Source organism: Schistocerca gregaria, chromosome 3, assembly GCF_023897955.1.
Source record: "Schistocerca gregaria isolate iqSchGreg1 chromosome 3, iqSchGreg1.2, whole genome shotgun sequence".
Taxonomy (NCBI): domain Eukaryota; kingdom Metazoa; phylum Arthropoda; class Insecta; order Orthoptera; family Acrididae; genus Schistocerca; species Schistocerca gregaria.
The window spans coordinates 78,608,874-78,634,566 of record NC_064922.1 but is presented as its reverse complement, the minus strand read 5'-3'; the positions used below and the strand labels follow the sequence as shown (position 1 = coordinate 78,634,566).

At 40.6% G+C, this 25,693-nt stretch overlaps 1 protein-coding gene across 1 annotated transcript in view; it reads right to left on the bottom strand.

The window, feature by feature from the left end:
• LOC126354125 (zinc transporter 9) overlaps positions 1-25,693 on the bottom strand; it is a 186,063-nt gene that overhangs the window by 102,243 nt on the left and 58,127 nt on the right. The window contains exon 8 of the mRNA XM_050003521.1: positions 16,982-17,137. Coding sequence (XP_049859478.1) covers positions 16,982-17,137 — 156 coding nt within the window. The remainder of the gene's footprint in view (positions 1-16,981; positions 17,138-25,693) is intronic.

Sequence of the window (25,693 nt, the reverse complement as noted above, 5' to 3'; positions counted from 1 at the left end):
ATAAATCACTGTGACATGTCTAGCAGAAGTAATTTTCCACTGTATCACATATTAGAGTTTCTGCTCATACCATTTGCAGATAGAGTGGGGGAAGAATGGCTGCTGAAGTGCCATTAAACACATCCAAATTGGTTTGACTGTCTTCGCAGTGCCTATGGTGAGCTACATAGGGAGCTGTAGCACATTTCTTCAATTCCTGATTAAAAACCGGTTCTTGAAATGTTTTAAGTAATCCTTCCCAGCACAGTTGGTGCCTATCTTAAGTGTGCATTAGTTCAGTTTTTCAACATTCTGTGATGCTCTCCCACAAGCCAAACAAATCTGTGACCATATGGGCTCCCCTCTTCTTTGTCTATGTTCAATGTTCCTTGTTAGACTTACCTGATATGCATTCCATACATTTTAGCAGTATTATAGAAAGGAGCTAAACAAGTGTTTTGTACGCAACTTTCTTAGCTGGTATGTTGTTGTTGAAAGACTGTAAGAAGAGCAAACTGATGTAAAATCATCCAGGAATAGGAAAGCTTGAATTGGTCATCTATTTACAGACACTGATCTGTTAATGGTGATAGCAAAGGCACCACATTTAGAAAGCTTCTATTCTCTTCTTGTCCAAACTATTTATCGTCCATGTTCCACTTCCATAAATGGCTACACTCCATAGAAATACTTTCAGAAATGACTTCCTGACACTTAAAATCTATACTCGATGTTAACACATTTCTCTTCTTCAGAAACGCTTTCCTTGCCATTGCCAGTGTACATTTTATTTCCTCTCTACTTCGACCATCACTAGTTATTTTGCTACCCAAATATCAAAACACCTTTACTACTTTAAACGTCTCATTTCCTAACCTAATTCCCTCAGCATCACCCGCTTTAATACGACGACATTCCATTATCCTTGTTTTGCTTTTGTTTATGTTCATCTTATATCCTCCTTTCAGGACACTGTCCATTCTGTTCGCTCTTCCAGGCCGTTTGCTGTCTCTGACAGAATTACGTCATTATTTCTTCTCCATGGATTTTAATACCTACTCTGAATTTTTCTTTTGTTTCTTTTACTGCTTGCTCAATATACAGATTGAATAACATCAGGGAGAGGCTACAACCCTGTCTCACTCCCTTCCCAACCGCTGCTTCCCTTTCATACCCCTTGACTCTTATAACTGTCATCTGGTTTCTCTACCAATTGTAAATAGCCTTTCGCTCCCTGTATTTTACCCCTGCCACCTTTAGAATTTGAAAGAGAGTATTCCAGTCAACATTGTCAAAAGCTTTCTCCAAGTCTACAAATGCTAGAAATGTAGGTTTGCCTTTCCTTAATCTATTTTCTAAGATTAGTCGTATTAGTCAGTATTGCCTCACGTGTTCCACTATTTCTAAGGAATCCAAACTGGTCTTCGCCGAGGTCGGCTTCTACCAGATTTTCCATTCGTCTGTAAAGAATTCGCGTTAGTATTTTGCAGCTGTGACTTATTAAACTGATAGTTCGGTAATTTTAACATCTGTCAACACCTGCTTTCTTTGGGATTGGAATTATTATATTCTTCTTGAAGTCTGAGGGTATTTCGCCTGTTTTATACATCTTGGTAACCAGATGGTAGAGTTTTGTCAGGACTGGCTCTCCCAACGCCGTCAGTAGTTCCAATGGAATGTTGTCTACTCCGGGGGCCTTGTTTCGACTCGGGTCTTTCAGTGCTCTGTCAAACTCTTCACGCAGTATCTTATCTCCAATTTCATCTTCATCTACATCCTCTTCCATTTCCATAATATTGTCCTCAAGTACATCGCCTTTGTATAGACCCTCTATGTACCCCTTCCACCTTTCTGCTTTCCCCTTTTTGCTTAGAACTGGGTTTTCACCTGAGCTCTTGATATTCATACAAGTGGCTCTCTTTTCTGCAAAGCGTCTCTCTAATTTTCCTGTAGGCTGTATCTATCTTACCCCTAGTGAGATGAGCCTCTACATCCTTACATTTGTCCTCTAGCCTTGCCTGCTTAGCCATTATGCACTTCCTGTCGATCTCATTTTTGAGACGTTTGTATTCCTTTTTGCCTGCTTCATTTACTGCATTTTTTATATTTTCTCCTTTCATCAATTAAATTCAATATTTCTTCTGTTACCCAAGGATTTCTACTAGCCCTCGTCTTTTTACCTACTTTATCCTCTGCTGCCTTCACTACTTCATCCCTCAAAGCTACCCATTCTTCTTCTATTGTATTTCTTTCCCCCCTTTGTCAATTGCTCTCAAATTCTCTCTCTGAAACACTCTACAACCTCTGGTTCTGTCAGTTTATCCAGGTTCACTCTCCTTAAATTCCCACTTTTTTGCAGTTTCTTCAGAGTCCACACCTGCCCCTGGAAATGTCTTTCAATGTAAAACCTGGTTCCTGAATCTCTGTCTTACCATTATATAATCTCTTCGAGACCTTCCAGTAACTCCAGGCTTCTTCCATGTATACAACTTTCTTTTATGATTCTTGAACCAAGTGTTAGATATGATCAAGTCATGCTCAGCGCAAAATTCTACCTGGTGGCTTCATCTTTCATTCCTTACCCCCATTCCATATCCACCTACTACGTTTCCTTCTCTTCCTTTTCTACTATCGAATTCCAGTCACCCATGACTATTAAATTTTCGTCTCCCTTCACTATCTGATTAATTTCTTTTATCTCATGATACATTTCTTCAATCTCTTCATCATCTGCAGAGATAGTTGGCATATAAACTTGTCCTACTGTAGTAGGCATGGGCTTCATGTTTATCTTCGCGAAAATAATTCGTTCACTATGCTGTTTGTAGTAGCTTACTCGCACATCTAATTTTTTATTCATTATTAGAGCTACTCCTGCATTACCCCTATTTGATTTTGTATTTATAAACCTGTATTCACCTGACCAGAAGTGTTGTTCCTTCTGCCACCGTACTTCACTAATACCCAGTATATCTAACTTTAACCTATCCATTTCCCTTTTTAAATTTTCTAACCTACCTTCCCAATTAAGGGATCTGACATTCTACACTCTGATCCACAGAACGCCAGTTTTCTTTCTCTTGATAATGGTGTTTCCTGCGTAGTCCCAGCCTGGACATCTGAACAGGGGACTTTTTTACCTCAGGAGTATTTTATCCAAGAGGACGCCATCATCATTTAAACATACAGTAAAGCTGCATGCCCTCGGGAAAAATTACGGCTGTAGTTTCCCCTTGCTTTCAGCCGTTCGCAGTACCAGCACAATAAGGCCGTTTTGGTTAGTGTTACAAGATCAGATCAGTCCGTCCCCTCCAACTACTGAAAAGGCTGCTGTCCCTCTTCAGGAAACACACATTTGTCTGGCCTCTCAACAGATACCCCTCCATTGTGGTTGTATCTATGGAACGGCGATCTGTATCACTGAGGCAGGCATGTTATGATATGAAATGACAGGAAAATCTGGCATTATGGTGGTCATTTACATTTACATGATATCTTAAGGTTTTCTTTCACTGCATACTTACTGCTTTAAACTTAATTATGTTCTATATTTGTCTAACTAACGCTTGTGCAACTTAGCGAATTGTAACCTTCACTCCTAGTTTGTCTACATAATGTGTTGTATTAGTAATTTTCATTGTATGTAATGGGCATGCCTATTTATTTTCAAGTGCTGAAATGTGGTGCTCCAACTACGCACAGAGAGTGCACTCGGGATCCAAGCATCGGTAATCAATGTAGCCAACATTACACCATTTCTCACTACGGAGGTGTGCAGAGTGTTTGCCGGCTGGTGAGGAACTGAAGGAAATTTGCTCTTCCTTTAAGTGCAAGGCACTGAATATAATAAAAAATTTCAGTCTCAAAGCTTTTCTTAGTTAAAACTGGTGAAGGTTAATTCTACTGTTTTGGCATCAAACCTTATTCTTTATATTATAAATGATACTGCACGTTTGAAGCAAACATAGCGCAACAAAATAGAGAATTCACAGTGAAAAATATTCATGCTGCAGGTAATTATATTTTTTAAAAGGGAACAGAGACATAAAAATTTATTATATGTCTGATATACTGTGTGGTAATCTGCCATTCCTACTCCATTGTCAAAAATTTTGTTGGTGCATTTGAAACGGGTATTTTAGCACGTAGGATGAAGTGCATCATGAAAGGCTATAAGAGAACTTGTGGGCCATATTACGTATTATTCATAAGATTTTAGACATGAGAAAGCTCTCAACCATGTGAGTTCCTAAATGTCTCAATGCAGACCAAAAGCGTGATGAGTGGCTGCTTCACAATCCATTCTGGGTCAATTTCATCAGGATTTCCTGGTATTTTTAGATCGCCATGTTACCACTCATGAAACATGGATAGACACTTATGATCCAGCAAGCAGAGAGGAGAGATATACTGGTTCCCCACGTCCATGGAAGTTAAAAATACAAATATTGCAGACAGGTTGTTCACATTCATCTTTTTGGATAAAGATAAAATACTACATACTGATTACTTACAACATGGTAAAACCATCAAGGCAAAGTACTATGTTCAACTTTTCAACAAAATAAAACAACAAACTCTACTCGGGTAAAAAGGTGTACCATTTTTAAACATTTTGAACAAAATGTTAAGAAATATTCTGGAATAAACCTTGTTAACATTTCTCCAAAAGTTGTTTTTGAAAATTAATAACAACTGAAGCTGACGAAAATTAAACGAAAGAGATAAACACAATGTATGCCATCTGCTTTTTGGGAGAGAAGGGCTTTGGGGCAATTACTGCAGCCTCCACAAAAGTATACAGTTTTATATAATGAATCTGACATTCATGACTCACAATGGCAATATCTGATGGAAGATTGTTTTGTGTGTAGTAAATGTGTACGACCCACATGGCAGAATGCAGTTTAATGTAAGCAATATCTTCTGTTTACCATTTGCTCCAGAAACAAATGGAAATTTTCGCCACCTCAGTGCTTACCGAGGTAAGCTTGGGGAGGTATGTGCTTAGAATTATTTCGATTGATTTGGATCTCTCTGCTTTGGAGCCAGACGAACTGCTTGATGATGCCACCATGCTTTGAGTTAATTTCTTGTTCCTTTTATATGGGAGCCCTTATTTAGCTATTGCTACAACTCTTCTCCTGATTAAAGTACTTGATATCCCCAAGTAATATGTGCAATGGTAACAGCTTAACATGCGCATATTTTGCAATTATCGAAAAGCAGATAGGTGTTGCAGAGCTAAAATATATGAGTCTGCATAGCAATGTTCAGTACTAAGGTGAGTGCATTGTGGAGCAGCTTTCTTTCGCATGCTATCTGGTATTAGCAGAAGTGTGCACACTAGTCTTTCTCACTTTGTCCTATCACAGAAACAGTGAGGTACCATGCTGCAATGCAAATGGAGGAGGGAGGAATACTGCAATGTATTTAGTCAAGAAGAGAAATCAATCCTAAAATAGGCTCATCTCCACATGCTAGATTATTCTCGCAGCCGACAGTTCTCTTCAAAGAGTTGAAACCATTAAACAATGATCAATATAGAATGCGATGAATGTGCAAACATGGAAACAAACCATGGAGATCAACTGTATCAAGGGAAACAATCAGACAATTAAAAATTACTGTTGAATCCCAAGAAACAGATAACATTTCTCTTAATGAAGATAAAGACACACCAACAGCCACATAAAAAAAAAAGTAAAAATTAAAAAAGAAAAATAGCAATTCTACTGAAACTGAAATGTAGGTACAGGTATAGCATTTTACATCTCAGACTAGTGTACCCATTTGGTAACGTATTTACTCGAATCTAAGCCGCACCTGAAAAATGTGACTCGAAATAAAGGAAAAAAAATTTCCCGGATCTAAGCCGCACGTAAAATTTGAGACTCGAAATTCAAGGGGAGAGAAAAGTTTTAGGCCACACCTCCAAATCGAAACAAAGTTGGTCCATTGTAATATGAGACACAATTTAGGTCGAATGAAAGACAATACAGCTACAGTAGTTTGGTTCGAGTCGTAAGCTTAGCAGTTAAGCTTTACCAGGTAGCCATTGCTATGCACCAGGCACTCCGTCCGTATTTATACGGGTACCCTTCCTTTTTCACGTGCTTCATCTGGTTTGAAACGATTGCTTATTTTGCTTTGATCTGATAAGTGCTGTTTTCTTTGTTATATGTGTTCATGTCACTAAGCTAAAAATGCATTACTGTACTGCGTCATGCATTGTTTGTCGCATTCTGATAGTGCGTGTTTACGACCTGTAGCCGCTCGGGGCACTGCTGGCTTCTGTGCATGCTACCGCTGCTTACAATATATATATAAAAAAGAAAGGAATCGTCTAATTAGCGAAACAATGGCAAGAGACTGCTATTTGTTCTTACTTACACTGCTGCTTTCTTTGCTAATGATTAACAAGAACCAAATAATACACATTTTTCTCCGTTTAAAAATCTTTGCGGCCGCTTCCTTAGTACATCAAATTGTACACAGAAATTAGAGTCATCTTAGATTTAAAAATCTAGTCAGTTGCTGTGCTTCATTTCTGACTGTATCACTATTAGGTATAAAAATAATACGAATATAAACATGACACCATATGTATATTCTTCCGCGTTTGCTGTTGTCTCACTCTATAGTTTCGTAGTTCATTAGGCAAACGGGATTTAAATGAGATAGTAGCAAACACGAAAGAATACATGGCAAAATGTTTATATTCGTATTCTTTCTTATACTGCATGCGATTCACATTTCGTCAGGTTCCTATTAGCAACCATCTCTTCTCACAGGTAGGAAAAAATTCAGAATGTAGACTTGGCCATATTTACAAACATCCCAAACAGTTTTGCCTGTCGGATTTTCGTAGTAAATTGAAATTCTGCTACATTCGAAGATGAACAATACGGAATTTGTATTTACTTCGTTGGATAATGTATGAAAATGCAGTGGTCAAAACTCAGGGCGGAGAATAAAAGCTCGTCTACCACTTTTTTTTTTTTAATTTATTTAGTGACGTAGAGGTTTTGGCGCCAGTATCTTTGTGCCTACAAAGCATGCCTGTGTAGCGCTACATATATTCGATGGCAGAAGTTTGTTGTGGCGTCACCTACCAACATTTTTCAGAACTTCCGCTTCCTTTGCACTCGATTCTAAGCCGCAGGCGGTTTTTTGGATTACAAAAACCAGAAAAAAAGTGCGGCTTAGATTCGAGTAAATACGGTACTTTTCTGAAGTAAGAGAAGCTCCAGAGAAACTATTAAAATTAGTAACTATTCAATTCTTTTAAGGAAATTACAAACAGCTATAAATTCTGTTGAAATAAACTCCAGTAAATTAAGAATGCACATGGATTTCAGTATCTGTTGGAGTGTCCTAAAACCAACACAAACCTTTTCTTCCCAAGGCCAGCACACAATTGGAAAAAAAAGGGGGGGGGGGGGCAGTATGGGGCAGATTGCACATCTTTAGGTCTAAATTTAAACCTTTTATGGAAATGTTGCATGCCAAGACATAACTGTGGCACATAAATTGTACTTTTCTTTCTTTAATGGGAATTCTGTTACATGCTGATGTATGTACAGATTTTGTCTTACTGTTATTATTAGACTTCCTGGCAGATTAAAACTGTATGCCTGACCAAGACTCTAAACTCGGGACCTTTCCCTTTCGTGGGCAAGTGCCCTACCAACTGAGCTACCCAAGCACGACTCATGCCCCGTCCTCACAGCTTTACTTCTGCCAGTACCTCGTCTCCTACCTTCCAAACTTTACAGAAGCTCTCCTGAAAACCCTGCAGAACTAGCACTCCTGAAAGAAAGGATATTGCGGAGACATGGCTTAGCCACAGCCTGGGGGATGTTTCCAGAATGAGCTGTGAGGACAGTGCGTGAGTCGTGCTTGGGTAGCTCAGTTGGTAGAGCACTTGCCCGTGAAAGGCAAAGGTCTCGAGGTCGAGTCTTGGTCCGGCACACAGTTTTAATCTGACAGGAAGTTTCATATCAGGGCACACTCCACTGCAGATTGAAAATCTCATTCTATTATTATTATTATTATTATTATTATTATTATTATTATTATTATTTCTTTCTTATCTCAGACGTTATGTCTGGTCAGAAGTGGAAGTGACGTGGACCTTGATCAAGCATGACTTCCTTTTAACTGTGCGGTATATGTTATATTGCATTTAGGAACTTTCGGGTAATTTAACATGTATCACTAATTTCGGATTTCTGTAGTTCTGTATATAAGTTTGGATGTAGATGTATTGCATTGATGTACTGGTGGATATTGTGTGGTATGACTCCTGTAGTTGATAGTAAAGGTATAATGTCAACTTTATCCTTATGCCACATATCCTTGACTTCCTCAGACAGTTGGATGTATTTTTCAATTTTTTCTCCTGTTTTCTTTTGTATATTTGTTGTATTGGGTATGGATATTTCGATTAGTTGTGTTAATTTCTTCTTTTTATTGGTGAGTATGATGTCAGGTTTGTTATGTGGTGTTGTTTTATCTGTTATAATGGTTCTGTTCCAGTATAATTTGTATTCATCATTCTCCAGTACATTTTGTGGTGCATACTTGTATGTGGGAACGTGTTGTTTTGTAAGTTTATGTTGCGTGGCAAGTTGCTGATGTATTATTTTTGCTACACTGTCATGTCTTCTGGGGTATTCTGTATTTGCTAGTATTGTACATCCGCTTGTTATATGATCTACTGTTTCTATTTGTTGTTTGCAAAGTCTGCATTTATCTGTTGTGGTGTTGGGACCTTTAATAATATGCTTGCTGTAATATCTGGTGTTTATTGTTTGATCCTGTATTGCAATCATGAATCCTTCCGTCTCACTGTATATATTGCCTTTTCTTAGCCATGTGTTGGATGCGTCTTGATCGATGTGTGGCTGTGTTAGATGATACGGGTGCTTGCCATGTAGTGTTTTCTTTTTCCAATTTACTTTCTTCGTATCTGTTGATGTTATGTGACCTAAAGGGTTGTAGAAGTGGTTATGAAATTGCAGTGGTGTAGCCGATGTATTTATATGAGTGATTGCTTTGTGTATTTTGCTAGTTTCTGCTCGTTCTAGAAAGAATTTTCTTAAATTGTCTACCTGTCCATAATGTAGGTTTTTTATGTCGATAAATCCCCTTCCTCCTTCCTTTCTGATTAATGTGAATCTTTCTGTTGCTGAATGTACGTGATGTATTCTATATTTGTGGCATTGTGACCGTGTAAGTGTATTGAGTGCTTCTAGGTCTGTGTTACTCCATTTATTATTATTATAGACACAACTACAAACTGATCTATTCATGCCACTGTGTGGATTACTTTCTGATAATAGCAGCATATAACCCAGATTTTGTGACATGAAAACAACTGAGTGAGGAAAATTTTGATTTTTGGTTTGTTTGGTACTGCTACTGTTTTTATCACAAAGCTGCTTGATAATGCTCAAGAGGGTAAAATCAGCTTATTGACAATTTGTTCATTACAATTTTTGTAATGCCTCACAGACAAAATGGACTTCATTCATGAAATTTATTGTGGCTGTTGATATAAGCATATTTTGTTTTCCACAACCGATAATGGAACTAAACAACATGATGCATGTTATACGACAGTTATCAAGGTAATTATGTACACTGAGGAGACAGGTCATTTCACCTGCAAAGCACAAACAATCCTTTTAATCCTGCTATGTTAAATATACTATTATAAGCACCACCATTTCATAACTGTTAAATAATAGTGTGTTAGCTGGGCTTCAGAATTTGTGGTGATGTGAACTCAAATAACCTAGGCCCATTCATAGGTAAAGCAGGTGGTAGATTTTGATTGATTGGTAGCATACTGGAAAAACACAGTCTGTCCACAATTTAAATTCATTACAAAACACTTATGTGACCATTCTTGTAGTACCACTCAAGTGTGTGTGAGATCCATGTCAAATGGGACTAATTTGAGATATTCAGCATATAAAAAAATGACAGCATGAATGGTCCAAGGTTTGCTCGACTGTAGGAGATCTTCATGGACATTATGAAAAACCTAAACCGACAAAGCTAAAAGACCACCAACTGAGTCGTGAAAGATTATTTACAAAGTTTTCATAATTCAAGGTGAGGAATATATTACAACCCCCTACCACGTAATGTTCTGGTGGGATCTGTGAAAACAAGATTAGTCTAATTATGGTGTGCACACAGGCATTTAAGAAATAATTCTCCCCACAGACCAGGGGGGTTGATAACGGGAGACAGGGGTACTCTAATATGTGGTACAATGGCACATACCCTCTGAAATGTACTTCCGTTGTTTTTCAAAGTATATATAATAAAACCCACTTTTATGTTACTGCATTTTACATTTTTCCACTTTTCACATACATTTTGGTCGTTTCCAACACAAGCCCTATTCTCTCAATATAATGCTAACAATTGTGTGGTGAAGCATTTCCCACTATTTAAGATTTCTTTGTCATTATTATGACCTTTATTATCAATTTTCTTACAGATTTCGGCAAAAAGTGCATCATATTCCTGCTCAAAGTCAGCCTCAGAGCAAAGCAGGAAAAGTAGACTATCCACAAAGTTATTGATTGTGTAACATAGCATAAGCACGGTAAGCAAGACTTCTATTGTCAGCATGTTTGGTCATGTCTGCCCACATTATAGGTTTGCAGTGTTTAGAATGGTGGGAAAATACACTAAATCACTCTAGTAGCAACCTTCCTTAATTTAATTTCAAGATCATATACGCAAATAAACACCACTTTTGAAGATGGTCATCTTTATAACTGGCTTTCACAAATAGTCATTAAATCCACATGAAATTTGATAACTCGTACTAGGCATGCAGTTTTAGGTTGGTACGACCTGATGTCAGACGTAAACATTCCTCCCAAACATGCTCTATAACACAACAATAATTTCCACCCTCTCTCTCACCCATGATGTCCCTGAACAAAGTAACATCCTTGTCAGCAACAAGCTGGAGATTTCATGCCTATTGTTCTCTGTTTACTATGACTGCCACTTTCAATGTTTGAACCAATATTGTACACAAGTTTTATTTACCATAACTTCGTAATGATTATCCATAATTCTCAGATTAGACCACGAATATCTTATTAATGTGCTTTCACAAAGGAGTGGAGTTAATTGCCGTTAGAAAGAGACGACAGCAATTAATTATTTCAGATTTTTTTAAACAGGAGAAATTTAAATTGTTTTACTTTCATATTCTTAACAATATAAAGACAATGACATTAAGAGTAATTTATTCATTTTTGCTTGTTGTGTTTCCTATGCTTTCCGGTATTTTACATTTTCCTGCATTTCACACTTTTTTGGGTCAGTCTACTGAAAACTGTATAAAGGGGGTTTTACTGTATGTAGATATAAATTATTAATGCAATGGTAAACAGTTGCATCACTGCAGTTATTTCCACCCCATAAGTAACTTTTGTTTTCCTTGGTCTTCTTTGAGAGGGATTTGCAAATTCAGTCACAATCAGCATGTATTTTACTGCACTAAACTCACACATGAAAAATTACAGTAGGAAATCAATGTTTTATCCTTTAGGCTATACAGGTGTGGGCACTAATGCTCAACCACCTCTTTTTTTCCTTTTCAGCACCACACTACCGTACAGTGCTGAGAAAAATGGCATCAGTGCCATCTAGTAGTGAGCAGCAGAGCACTTTGGAATAACAGGTACAATGTGAAGCAACATATGAAGTGGAGTGTACGAATCCAAACAGAGATGTAACTGTGTTTGCAGATAATTCTCTGATTTCGCATCTAGTAAAGTCATCAAAATATCAATACAAGTTACAAAATAATTTAGGCAAGGTATCTGTAAAGTGGGAAATGTGGCAACTGACCCTGAACAATCTCTAGCCATCCCTGCTTAGCCATTTTGCACTTCTCATCAATCTCATTTTTGAGGCATTTGCATTCCTTTTTGCCTGCTTCATTTACTGCGTTTTTATATGTTCTCGTTTCATCAATTAAATTCAATATTTGTTCTGTTACCCAAGGATTTCTACTAGCCCTCGTCTTTTTACCTACTTGATCTTCTGCTGCCTTCACTACTTCATCCCTTCTTCTACTGTATTTCTTTCCCCCCCATTCCCGTCAATTGTTCACTTATACTCTCCCAGAAACTCCGCACAGCCTCTGGTTCTTTCAATTTAGCCAGGTCCCATCTCCTTAAATTCCCACCTTTTTGCAGTTTCTTCAGTTTTAATCTACGGTTCATAACCAATAGATTGTGGTCAGAGTCCACATCTGCCCCTAGAAATGTCTTACAATTTAAAACCTGGTCCCTAAATCTCTGTCTTACCATTATATAATCTCCAAGTGTTAGCTGTGATTAAGTTGTGCTCTGTACAAAATTCTACCAGACGGTTTCCTCTTTCATTTCTTACCCCCAATCCATATTCACCTACTATGTTTCCTTCTCTCCCTTTTCCTACTCTCAAATTCCAGTCACCCATGACTTAAATTATCTTCTCCCTTCACTACCTGAATAATTTCTTTTATCTCATCATACAGTTCATCAATTTCTTTGTCATCTGCAGAGCCAGTTGGCATATAAACTTGTACTACTGTAGTAGGCATGGGCTTCGTGTCTATCTTGGCCACAATAATGCGTTCACTATGCTGTTTGTAGTAGCTTACCCGCACTCCTATTTTACTATTCATTATTAAACCTACTACTGCATTACCCCTATTTGATATTGTATTTATAACCCTGTATTCACCTGACCAGAAGTCTTGTTCTTCCTTCCACCGAACTTCACCAATTCCCACTATATCTAACTTTAACCTATCCATTTCCCTTTTTAAATTTTCTAACCTACCTGCCCGATTAAGGGATCTGACATTCCACACTCCGATCCGTAGAACGCCAGTTTTCTTTTTCCCGATAATGAAGTCCTCTTGAGTAGTCCCCACCCGGAGATCCGAATGGGGGACTATTTTATCTCCGGAATATTTATCCAAGAGGACGCCATCATTATTCAGCCATACAGTAAAGCTATATGCCCTCGGTAAAAATTACGGCTGTAGTTTCCCCTTGCTGATAGCCATAGAGTCGCCTAATCTTGGTCCAAACTTGCGATAGAGAGGTATGGAGGCCAATGGTGGACTCATACCTTTCCCAGCACGCCTGCTTGCATTGGAGAATGATGCAGCGGGCCTGCGCATGGGGCCATATAAAGACTATGAGGTGTTCAATGAGGGATTTCACTTGTGACGCTGGAGTGCTCGCCTGTGATCTTCAATCGCCTCAGCGATCTTGGGCGACCACCAAGGCACAGTCCTACACCTAGGAGAACCAGAAGAACAGGGTATGGCAGATTCTGCGACAGTAACAATGCCGGTGGTGACCGAGTGACCCACCGTGTCAATGGCGTCATTGGAAAGAGGCTAAGTAGTGGCAATGGAGGTGAACAAGTCCCAGTCAGCCTTATTCATAGCCCGTCTGCACAAGGTCGCCGAAGAGTGACCCTGTGGCAGTGACAGAAAGATAGGAAAGCGATCACTACCACATAAGTCGCCATGCACACTCCATTGCACAGATGGTAATAGGGTAGGGCTGCAAATCGAAAGGTAGATGGCTGAGTTCGTGCCATGCGCCACACAGAAATGTGTGAAGGCACCGTTATTTAAAACTGAAAGATCGAGCTGTGCCAATACTTCCTCAACAATGCTGCCTCGGCCTGTTGTCACTTATCCACCTCAGGGTTTATGGGCGTTAAAGTTGCCCAGTAACAGAAGAGGTGGTGGCAGTTGGGCTATCAGTGCAGCGAAGACATGCTGCGAGACATCACCATCCAGTGGAAGATAGAGACTGCAGACACCCTTTGGCGTCCACACCTGAACAGCGACAGCCTCTAAAGGTGTTTGTAGACGGACAGACTTCCTGTAAAGAGAATGAAGGACATAGCTGCAGATGCCTCCAGAAACCCTCTCATAAACTGCCTGGTTCTTATAATAACCCCGATAGCCACAGAGGGAAATCAAGTTTCCTGTAAGGGTCGAAGGCTGAGAAGTTGTTTGAGCTCAGCTAGATGGTGGAAAAAACCACTGCATTTCCACTGGAGGATGACATTGTCCATGGCCAAGAAAAGTGTGAAAGGACCGAGGAGGCAGAATATGCCACTGGGTGACCAGCTGTACCAATGGGAGCGACATCCATCATGTCCGAGGGACCGCCAAGATCTAGGTCCTCAGCCAGAATCTCCACCCTATCCTCAGACACAGTGCTTGTAGGTAGTGATGGAGTGGGTGCCATTGCAATTTCCTTGGACTTAGGGGTCCTTGGGTTGTCCTTGCTGGGGGAGGGGGGGGGGGGGGGAGTGGGGGGGGGGGCTCTTTGATTCAGTCTCCAGGGCTGAAGAGGACCACAAAGCACTATGACCATCTGCCTGGGGATTCTTCATTCCCTGGCAAGTGTCTGGTTTGCCACTGGTAGGAACCTGGGAAGGGAGTGGCGCAACGAATCCCTTCCTAGCGAGAGAAGCTGTAGAAGACTTAATGCTTCTCCGACTTAGATAGAAGTGGGGACGGTGTCCCCAATGGTGGGAAAGGGAGGGGAGTGGGGGGGGGGGGTGCTGCTGCTCCCGAGGTAGGTGGTGCATGAGCAACAGGGAGGGAAGTGCCCCCCCCCCTCCCCACCTTCAAGGGGGTAGGTGTGGTCCTTCGGCTCAAAGAGCTGACTGTATGTGGTGCAACGGATGGAGCTTTAGAGCTGTAACAGGAGCTGTCACAGTGGTGGCGTAAGGTGAGGTCATGCAAACAAAATGAAACCATTCAAATTCCTGTTTAGCCTCAGTGCAGGTCAGTACATCCATGGTCTTGTATTCCATTATTTTCCTTTCCTTCTATAGAATCTTACAGTTCGCCGAGCAAGGGGGATGGTGCTCTCTGCAGCTGACACAGATGGGAGGTGAGGCACATGGAGTATCGGGATGGGAAGGACGACCACAATCGCGATATATGAGGGTGGAAGCACAGCGGGAAGACATATGGCCGAACGTCCAGCATTTAAAGTACTGCACTGGGGGAGGCATATATGGCTTTAAATTACAGCGGTAGACCATCACCTTCACCTTCTTGTGTAATATGTCACCCTCGAAGGCCAAGATGAAGGCACCAGTGACAACCTGATTATCCCTCGGACACCGGTGGACGCGCCGGACGAAATGGACACCTGGTCACTTTAAGTTGGTGCACAGCTAGTCATCAGACTGTAAAAGATCCCTGTGAAAGATAATGCCCTGGACCACATTTAAGCGTCTATGGGGTGTGATGGCAACAGAAACATCTCCCAGCTTCTTACAATACAGTAATGCCCATGACTGGGCAGAGGATGCTGTTTTTATCAAGACTGACCAGGACCGCATTTTTGAAAAGCCCTCCACCTCCCCAAACTTGTCCTCTTAATGCTCTACAAAGAACTGAGGCTGCATGGACACAAAGGATTCCTCATCAGCTCCCGTACAGACTAGATACCAGGGCGAATATGTCTAACTGTCATTCATAGCCTTTCGTTCCTCCCATGGTGTGGCCAGGGAGGGGAACAATTTGGGGTCATACATGTTTGCATTAAAGTGAGCCTTCGAACGCTTAGAGACTGCTGGTGGCTGGCCAACAGCAAGAGATGATGTGCCACGCTTCATTGCATGTCATCCACCCTCATGCCACCTACTCCGACCAAGGGCCCTCCGCACGGACGCCACCCAGCCTCTGCAAAGGTCACCTGGCAGGATGGCCATTGCTGGGAGTCCCGATGCCCCAGGGAGACGAGCACCTACTCCTTGGCATATATGGGGAGTTAACGACACACACATCAGTAGAGCGATCCCTGTGTGGTCAGTGGGCTACAACCAACAGGGAACATGGTGGCCCCACCACAACGGACTGGCTACCGTGCTGGATATGAGGTGGCAAGTGGTCCATGGTCGTCATTAGCGTAGAAAGCGACACTGCAGAGTGCAAATCGCACCCAGGAATGTATCTCCGCCCAAGAGATGGAGAGCGAGCGGGCCTGCAATGCGACGATGAATAAACTCGCTAAAGGTCTCGATGCGCGATGGACACAATTTACCAAGTAAGGCACCCTTCCCCAATTGGCTCGCTCTTCAGAATAATTTTGAAATATGGTGGTCAAACCCAAGAGGGGACCATCACGTAAGGGCCGAAATGTTTGAGACTCCTTTTAGTCGCCTCTTACGACAGGCAGGAATACCACGGGCCTATTCTTAACCCCGAACCCCAGTTTTTGAACTGAAGACCACAAAACACTGTTGACACTGCAATATTATGGACTCAATTCTTATTGTTAATAAAACTCTTATGCATGTAGTATTTGAGCAAAATCATAAAGAAAACACTAAGATATTTTATGAGAAATTAAAGTTCAAAAGCTTTGAAATAATTATATTCAAAAGAAGGTCAATGTCCACTTAATTCAGACCAACAGGATATGTAGTAATAATGTGAAGCTCTCTAACTCTCTGGACAGATAATATACCTAGTAGGTCCTAAATCATATTCAAGCAATTTTATTCAGAAAGGCGCATCAAATGCTGTGGGAAGAAGATTGGGGTTTAACATCTGTCGCCGACAAGGTCATCGGAGATGAAGCCTATGTTCAGATTGGGGGAAGGATAAGGAAGAAAAGGGACTATGTTCTTTTCAAAGGTCCCATACAGGCACCTGTCTTAAGTAATTTGGGGAAACAAAAAATTTGGATATTCGGACAGGGATTTGACTACCATCTTCCTGTGTCTCGCCACTGCAACCTCTCGCTTGGTCAACCATTTTGGACAACTGTTGCTAATTGTCACTGGTGACAAGCACTGTACACAAACATGGTTGTACCTTCAACACAGAAAGCCCGCATGACAAATTAATAAAACATCAAGGCACTGAAATTTAAGACTTATTCTAACAACTGAAATAAGTAACATGTAGTATGCATACCCAATACAGAGACTGCACAGGTTCTGGATGCAGTAGGCCAACAATGCCGTGATACAGGGAAAGGCCCGTGCCTACACAGAAGATACCCACTCCAGATATCAATGAAGCCACATATTTCATGTTGCTATAGCCATATGGATGTTCAAGATTTGCACTCTGGAAAGAAGTAGGGTTGTCGAAGTTCATTTCAGCAGTCAAAGCTGTAAGACTTAAATTTTAATGTTACGAACTGACATAGTATTAAACATATGAAATGACACAAGCAAAATTTAACTTTCAAAATTACACAAATGTGAGACAGACAGGAGATGAAAAGAAAATTATTATACAGAATAGCATTCTATAAGAGTTAAAATTGCATACCACTAATGTTAGTGAAATCTGGTAATCAGTTATTGTCTTCAATGTCTCATTCATAAAAGTATTATTTACATGTAAAATAAGGAAAGGCAACCAGTCACCTACAGAGTACTGTTGCGTGGAGCATAGAAACACATAACAGGAGACAGCATTCACACTAGCTTTCGAGCTCTTTATCTTTTTCTAGGAAAAGTACACACTTCCACATACACAACCACAAAGACGTGCAGGTCCTGTTCGTGGTCGATGCACTTGATCCATAAAGATGTACATATGGAGCAACCTAAGAGCTTGATATCAAGAAAGGTGGCTCAATGAGTTGAGAAGGACCAGGTGAAGTGGATTTGGGAGTAGGTGATGAGGTTATGGAGGAAAGATCAATGAATGTCCTCGCCAATAAGTCCACATCATGAAAATCTCATCAATTAACCTGAACCAGACAAGAGGTTTTAGATCTTCGCTGGATAGAAATGGTTTCCTGTATGTGGCCACAAATAAGTTGGCACAGGATGGTGCTATGCAAGTACTCATGGTAATATGACAGATTTGTTTATAGATTTACCCTTCAAAAGTGAAATAATTTTGGGTCACGCTGTGGCTGACAAGGAGGATTAGAAAACTAGTCTAAACCTTTGCAACTCCCTGACCAGGCCTTGATGACTTTCTCCGTCTTCCACAATCCAAAAAACTTCTTCCACCCCCACGAAACACACTGCCCCTGGACACCCGTAAGCATAAACCGAAAGGCTATGGATAGGATGTGGTTCAATAGACAAGAAACTCAAATCCATTGCGATAAAAATTTAAGCTGCATGAGAGATTGATCAAGTAAGACTCAGTAACAAGGATAGGCACAAAATTATAATAGGCTCCTTCTGTCTACCACCAGATTCCCTCCTGATGTAACCAAAAACTTCACAGAAGACATCAGTTCATGTGCACTTAACTTCGTTAAGCTACATCTACACGGTTACTTTGCAAATCATACTAAAGTGTCTCGCAGAGCAATCACCAAACCACCTTCCTAATAGCACACTATTATTCCACTCTTGTACAGCGGGAGGAAATAACGAACAACTATATGTTTCCGAGTGAAGTCAGATTTCTCTTATTTTATTATGATCATTGTTTCTCCCTATGTAGGTCGGCATCAACAAAATATTTTTGCATTTGCAGGGGAAGTTGGTGACAGCTGCAATGAAAAATGCCTTTTGTTTAAATGATTTCCACCTCAAATCCTATATCTTGTATGTGACACTCTCCACACTCTCCCGTTTCTTGACGGACAAAAAGTACTGCCCTTCTCTGAACTTTCTCGGTGTACTCCATTAATCTTCTCTGGTAAGGATCCCACATCATGCAGCAATACTCCAAAAGAAGACAGACAAGCACAGATATGTTGCATCATGTTCTGCCAATAAAATGCAGTCTTTGGTTCACATTACCCACAACATTATCTGTGTGCTCTTTCCAATTGTTTGTAACTGTAATTCCTAGGTATTTAGTTGAATTTATGGCCTTCAGATTTGACTGATTTATCATGTAACGAAAGTTTAATAGATTCCTTTAAGCACTCATGTGCATGATCCCACACTTTTCATCATTTAGGACCAATTGTCAAGTTATTGCACCATACAGATATTTTATTTAAATCATTTTGCAATTGGTTTCAATCTTAAGGTGACTTTACTAGACTATAAATGACAGCATCATCTGCAAACAACCTGAAGACAGATACTCAGATTGTCTTCTACATCACTTATATAGATAATGAACAGAACAGGGCCTGTGAAACTACCTTGGGGAATGTCAGAAATCACTTCTGGTTTACTCGATGACTCTCCATCAGTTACTATGAACAGTGACCTCTCTGACAGGGAATCACAAATCCAATCACATAACTGAGACAATATTCCATAAGCAATCAATTTGATTACAAGCTGCTTGTCAGGTACATTGTCATAAGCTTTCTAGAAATCTAGAAATATGGAATCAATTTGAAATTCCTTGTTGATAGCACTCATCACTTTGTGTGAGTAATGAGCTAGTAATCACTGAAAGACACTTTAATCATTCATTGCCTGATTGGGGTACTTATAATTTCGTTAGTGGTGGGCACGACAAGAATCCTGTGCATTGTTAAATGCCTTCTCTGAAACTACCTAGAATGGATAGTTCAGAAGCCCAACCATAATAGAAATATGAGGTGCTATCCAAAATTTTCAGGACTGGTGCTGTCACTGTTGAAAACCTTGCCTTTGGACTAATGGTCACCATCACCTTCAAAGAAGTTCCCATCACATGTGCAAATTGGTCCCAGCACTTCTGCCACTGGTCAAACATTTTCTGGAAGTCCTCTTCTTTGAGGGTGTTTATCATCACCAGCAATGCTTCTCGAATCCTCTCGAGAGTGTCGAACCAACGACCTTTCAAATTGAGTTTCAGTTTTGGGAATAGCGCGAAGTCGCAAGGTGCCAAATCTGGCGAATACGGTGGGTGGGGTACAACCTCCAAGTTGTTTTTTGCCAAAATGGTCCTGGTGAGCAAGGAGGTTAGGTGGGACTAATTCTTTGTGCGCAGTTCCCTTGGTATCAAAGAAACAATGATCATGCTCTTCTGTGTGAGCATCATCTTCTATGATCGTACAGCCTGCCCTAAACCGAGGATGCCACTCAAACACACGCATACGGCTCAGGCTCTGTCCCCCAAACACTTGTTGAGTCATTGCAAGGATCTCTGTAACGCTTTTCCTGAGATTCACACAAAATTTTATACACACGCTCTGTTCTGTTTGCAGATCCATCGTAAAATCGCCACACACCAAATGCAGAGTATTACGGAAATCACTGTGGACACACAACACGTCCTCTCAGCTGAATGCCACTCTGCACACTGACTCATCAGATATGCACTTAGCAGTGCAAATATCTACTACTCCTACTTTCCAGATGGCAGCACAAGTCCCAAAAAATTTTGGATTCCACCTTGTACATTAGATCTAATGGAGACACACAGACATACATGATACTCTTTGTGGACACCTATATCAAACCTGTTATCAGTGACTATGAGGCAGTTATCGCAACAATGAACAAAGTACAGAGGGCAATTAAAACAAGTAGAATGATTTATATGTTCAGCAAACTAAATAAATAATCGTAGTGTCACATTTCAACGAGGAACTTGAAACTTTTAGCTTACGACAGGAGCATGGAAAAGGACTATGGCTTGAATTTAAAAGAACAGTTAACCATGCACTGGACAGATATGTGCCCAGTGGAACAGTTATTGATGGGAGAGATCCTCCATTATATAGCCAATGTAAAAAAAACCTTCTACGGTAAACAGAGACAACTGTATAACAGGTATAAAAAAAGTATAGGGCTGCAAACAGAGAGATGCTGGATGAAACACATTTGGCAGTAATGAGAGCAATGTGTGAAGCTTTCAGTGACTACCGCAGGAATATATTGTCAAAAGATCTTTAACAAAACCCAAAGAAATTCTGGTCTATGTAAAGGCTGTTAGAGGTGTTGAAGACGAGTCATTCAAGAACAAGACACGAACTGAAAATGAGAGCAGGAAATCAATAGGAGAAATTTGTAGCTCTGTTTTCAAATATTCCTTCACAAAGTAAAACCCATTTCAATCTTCATACCACATAAAAGGTGATTGAAATAGGTGCTGGTGTCAATAGCGCTGATGAACAGCTGAAATTATTAAAATCAAACGAAGCTCCAGGTCAGATGGAATCCCTATCAGATTCTACACCCAATCCATGGCTGAGTTAGTTCCTATATTAGCTATAATCTATCATTGAGCCACACAACTCAAAAGCATGCCCAGTATCTGGAAGAAAGGCAGGTCACACTCATTTACAAGAAGGGTAGCAGAAACAATTGACAAAACTACTATTGAATAACCTTGACATCAATTTCAAAATATGGAAAATCCAGAATGGAATGTGACAATATTAGGGAAGGACAGTTGCTATTCACAATACAGCAGAGATGCAGAGTCGTGATAGGCACAACAAAAAGATAGCTTTCTGCCATTAAGGCCTTTGTCAGCAATAGACACACATACATATACCCACTCAACGCAAATGTAACTTGCACACACATCTGCAGTTTCAGATAACTGAAACCACATTGCGAGCAGCAGCATCAGTGCATGATGGGAGTGGCGACTGGGTGGGGTTAAGGAGGAGGCTGGGGCGGGGAGGGATAGTATGGCGGGGGTGGCAGACAGTGAAGTGCTGAAGTTTAGACGGAGGGCAGGAGATAAGGTGGGGGGTAAGTAGCAGAAAGGAGAGAAATAAAATTAAATTAAAAGACTGGGAGTGGCAGTGAAATGACGGCTGTGTAGTACTGGAATGGGAACAGGGATGGGGCTGGATGGGTGAGAGCAGTGACTAACCTTCGTTTTCCAGCCGCCAGTGCAGGTGTGCATGTGTGTCTATTGCCGACAAAAGCCTTAATCGCTGAAAGCTATAACTGTGAATCTTTTTGTTGTGCCTGTTGTGTATCAGCATCTCCACTATATGGTGAGTAGGAACTTTCCTTGACATCAGTTTGTTACATAATCTTAGAACATATTCTGAGCTCAAACATAATGAGGTATATCTTACAGAATGACCTTCTCCATCCCAACTAGCATGATTTTTGAAAACATTTTTCACATGAAACATAACTCGCACTTTCTTCACATTAATTCCTGAAAGCCACGGTTCAAGGTGGCCAGGTAGATACAACATCTTTCTATTTCCAAAAAGCATTTGTCTCAGAGTTACACTTATTATCAAAAGTAAGATCATATGGAGTATCAGGCAAAATTTAGGACTGGATTAAGGATTTCTTGGTAGGGAAGATGCAGAATATTATCTCTGATGGAGAGTCATCAATAGATGAAGTAACATCGGGTGTCCTCCAGGGTTCCTTGCAGTCAATGTTGTGTATTATTGACCTTGCATACAATATTAAGAGTAACCTCACTTTTCACAGATGATGCAGCTATCTACAATGAAGTACATACAGTCTGCACGAAGTTGGACAAGTAAGATATCAAATTGGTGCAAAGTCTGGCAACTTGCTTTAAATGTTCAGAAATGTTAAATTGTGAACTTTCACAAAATGAAAAAATGTAGTATCCTATGACTATATCAGTGAGTCACAATTAAACACAGTAACTTCATACAAATATCTCACAGTAACACTTGACAGGGACATGAAATGGAACAAGCCCATAGGATCCAACATGGGTGAAGCAAGTAGTAGATTAAGAGGTTAATGCAATGAGTCTGTGACGGGTGATTGTTTACAATTTACTCACACAAAGTGCTTGGGACCCATACCGCATAGGAACAACAGGTATATTGAACATATACACAGAAGGGTCACAGGTCCGTTTGACATGTGGAGGAAGTATCACAGAGATGCTGAAAGAACCTATGTAGCCTATTCTTCAAGATAGATGAATACTCTCCCAAGAAAGTCTACTACCAAAGTTTCAAGAACCGATTTTAAATGACAACTCCGGATATGTACTACAACCGTCTATGTATCACTCATATGGGGATCTTGAGGACAAGATTAGATCAATTACTGCAAGCATGGAGGAACATCATTCATCCCACACTCCATATTCAAATTGAATGGGGAGAAAGTCCTAATGAGTGGTGCAATGGGTCATACACTTTGCCATGCCCTTCACAGTGGTTTGCAGAGTATAGATGTGGATTTAACGCTACTACCAGTCTTCCTTGCTAAACTCTGACCACTGCAGTAGTCTCAATACTTTCTAAAGGATTCACTTCCAGCCAAAAGCCCAAGTCAAACATGAGCTGTAGCAGCTCTCCGAGGCCTTAGGTCACAAAACCTGAAACCTGAAAGCATCCCCCTTTCTCATACCCGCAACTCCCACAATCCTACCTTTCACCTGTTCCCCAAATTCCAAAAACCCAACCCTGCGAAACTCCCTACTGGTCATCCCACTGTGGCCGGGTACATTGCTCCCATTGAACAAACCTCTGCCTTTGTTGACTAACACCTCCAAACTATTGTCTGTAACCCCCCATCCCACATTCAAGACACTGCTCACTTCCTTCACTTCCTCTCTACAGTTCCTGTCCCATTACCACCAGACTCCCTTGTTGCTGTGAAAAAATGATTCAAATGGCTCTGAGCACTATACGACTTAACTTCTGAGGTCATCAGTCGCCTAGAACTTAGAACTCATTAAACCTAACTAACCTAAGGTCATCCCACACATCCATTCCCGAGGCAGGATTCGAACCTGCGACCGTAGCAGCCGCTCAGCTCCGGACTGTAGTGCCCTGAACCGCACAGCCACTCCGGCCGGCTGTTGCTGTGGACACAATGTTCTTGTCTGCCAACATCCTCTCATCCCCACGGCCCAAACTGTCTTTCCCAATATCCTTCTGATCTCACACCAACCACCTCTTTCCTAATCTCCCAGACAACCACATCCTGAACCACATCCTGAACCACACTACTTTCATTTTTGAAGGGCGAGTTTATAAACAAATGCACTGTACTCCCAAGCATACTCGCACGATGGCATCTTATACCAACCATTTTTTAGGCTGTCAGGAGGAATCATTTATATCCAGTCAATACCAAAATCCTCTTGTCCAGTTCAGATTCACTGATAACATTTTCATGATATGAATTCAACATTTGCTCTTTCCTGAACAACTACTCCCAAATCCCTTCACATGGTCCTTCTCAACTCATTGAGCCACCTTCCTAGATGTCTGTATCCATGTATCCACCTCTCATATGGCTGCATAAATACATATGTGCATATCAACTGTGTCAACCACCAACAGTACTTCCACTGTGACAACTGTTACCCGTTCCTGCTTACAGCCTTGCCAGCAGTGCAAGCTGCATATGAGTGGCTGGAGCTGTCAAAATATACTGACATCATCACTATAGCCTTTACTGGCATACAACATCCCATCCAGGTCATCCAATTATCTATCTCCTGAGCCGTGCTCCTATGCCATTATTAAACCTGTCAATTAGCAGCCAACAAGCTCTCCTCTTACCACACAGTAGCACCCTGGCCTTGGAAAGTTTGACCACATCCTCCACCAGGACTTCAACAACCTCAACTACTATTATGGCCTGAAATGAGGAATACCCTTCCATACTTCTACCCTTGTAGACTTGGGCCATTCTTGTTTTTTTGTATATATCAATGACATAAAACAGCCACAAAATTCTAAATAGTAAACTATGCTGGCACCATACAAAGTAGCTAGCATAAGCAATAAAGAGAACTTTGAAATGATCATAGAACATTAAACAATGTACAAACTTACACAGATCAGGGACAAGATAAATGTAATAAAGTTCTTGTTAAATTATTATAATACTAATATTGAATGACTTTCTACAGTTGAAAAATATGATAAACGTAAGTTTTTAGGCACCCTGATAAACGTCTCACATAAAAAGGGTGTATCAGCTATATCTGTAAAAATATTACCAGTAATATTCACTTACCAAAAATTGTTAACTGAAAGATGTTGGTATTCACTTAAGGAATTCTGAATCGTTTATAAAAGCATACAATGTACTACTTGATGTATGTATCAATTATATGTATTACAAGAGATCACTGTTAAAAATGCACAAAAAATTATGATGTCCAAGACTGCAAAGTTAATATGACAAGTAAAGATGATGATTATCGCCACCACCACCACCACCACTTTTTCAATCTTACTGCCAATCCTGTACCATATTGGTCATTCTCCTATGGTTGGCCCATGTGCAGGACCCACCCATGATCTCCAATGCAGTCCTGTTATAGGCACTTCCAACCCCAACAAAAGGCACGGTCACATATGAAAGCAGCCATTTTAAATATAAGCTTTGGTGCAATTGCTGTACAGCATTCTATGTGGGAATGACATACAACCAACAGTTTACTCACATGGATAGCCACTGCCAATCTGTGGCAAACCACAGACCTGACCATTCAGTTGTGAACGTGCTGCACAGAAACACAAAGTGACTTCAATGGCTGTTTCATGACAAGGGCTATTTGGATACTCCCTTCCAGTACAAGTTTCTCTGAACTATGCAGATGGGAATTGTCTGGTTGGTTGGTTGGTATGAGTGAAGGTACCAGACTACTAGGGCCATCAGTCCCTTATTCCATGAACTTGAAACACCCACAAGGAATAAAAACAAATGACGGAGATGACAAGAGATGACACAGGACAAGAAAGACACAGACAGAGACCAGAAGAAAGGAATTAAATTCACACCGAGTGTGACCGTGGTTCGCCGATCATAGAAACAAAAAAATTATGAAAAA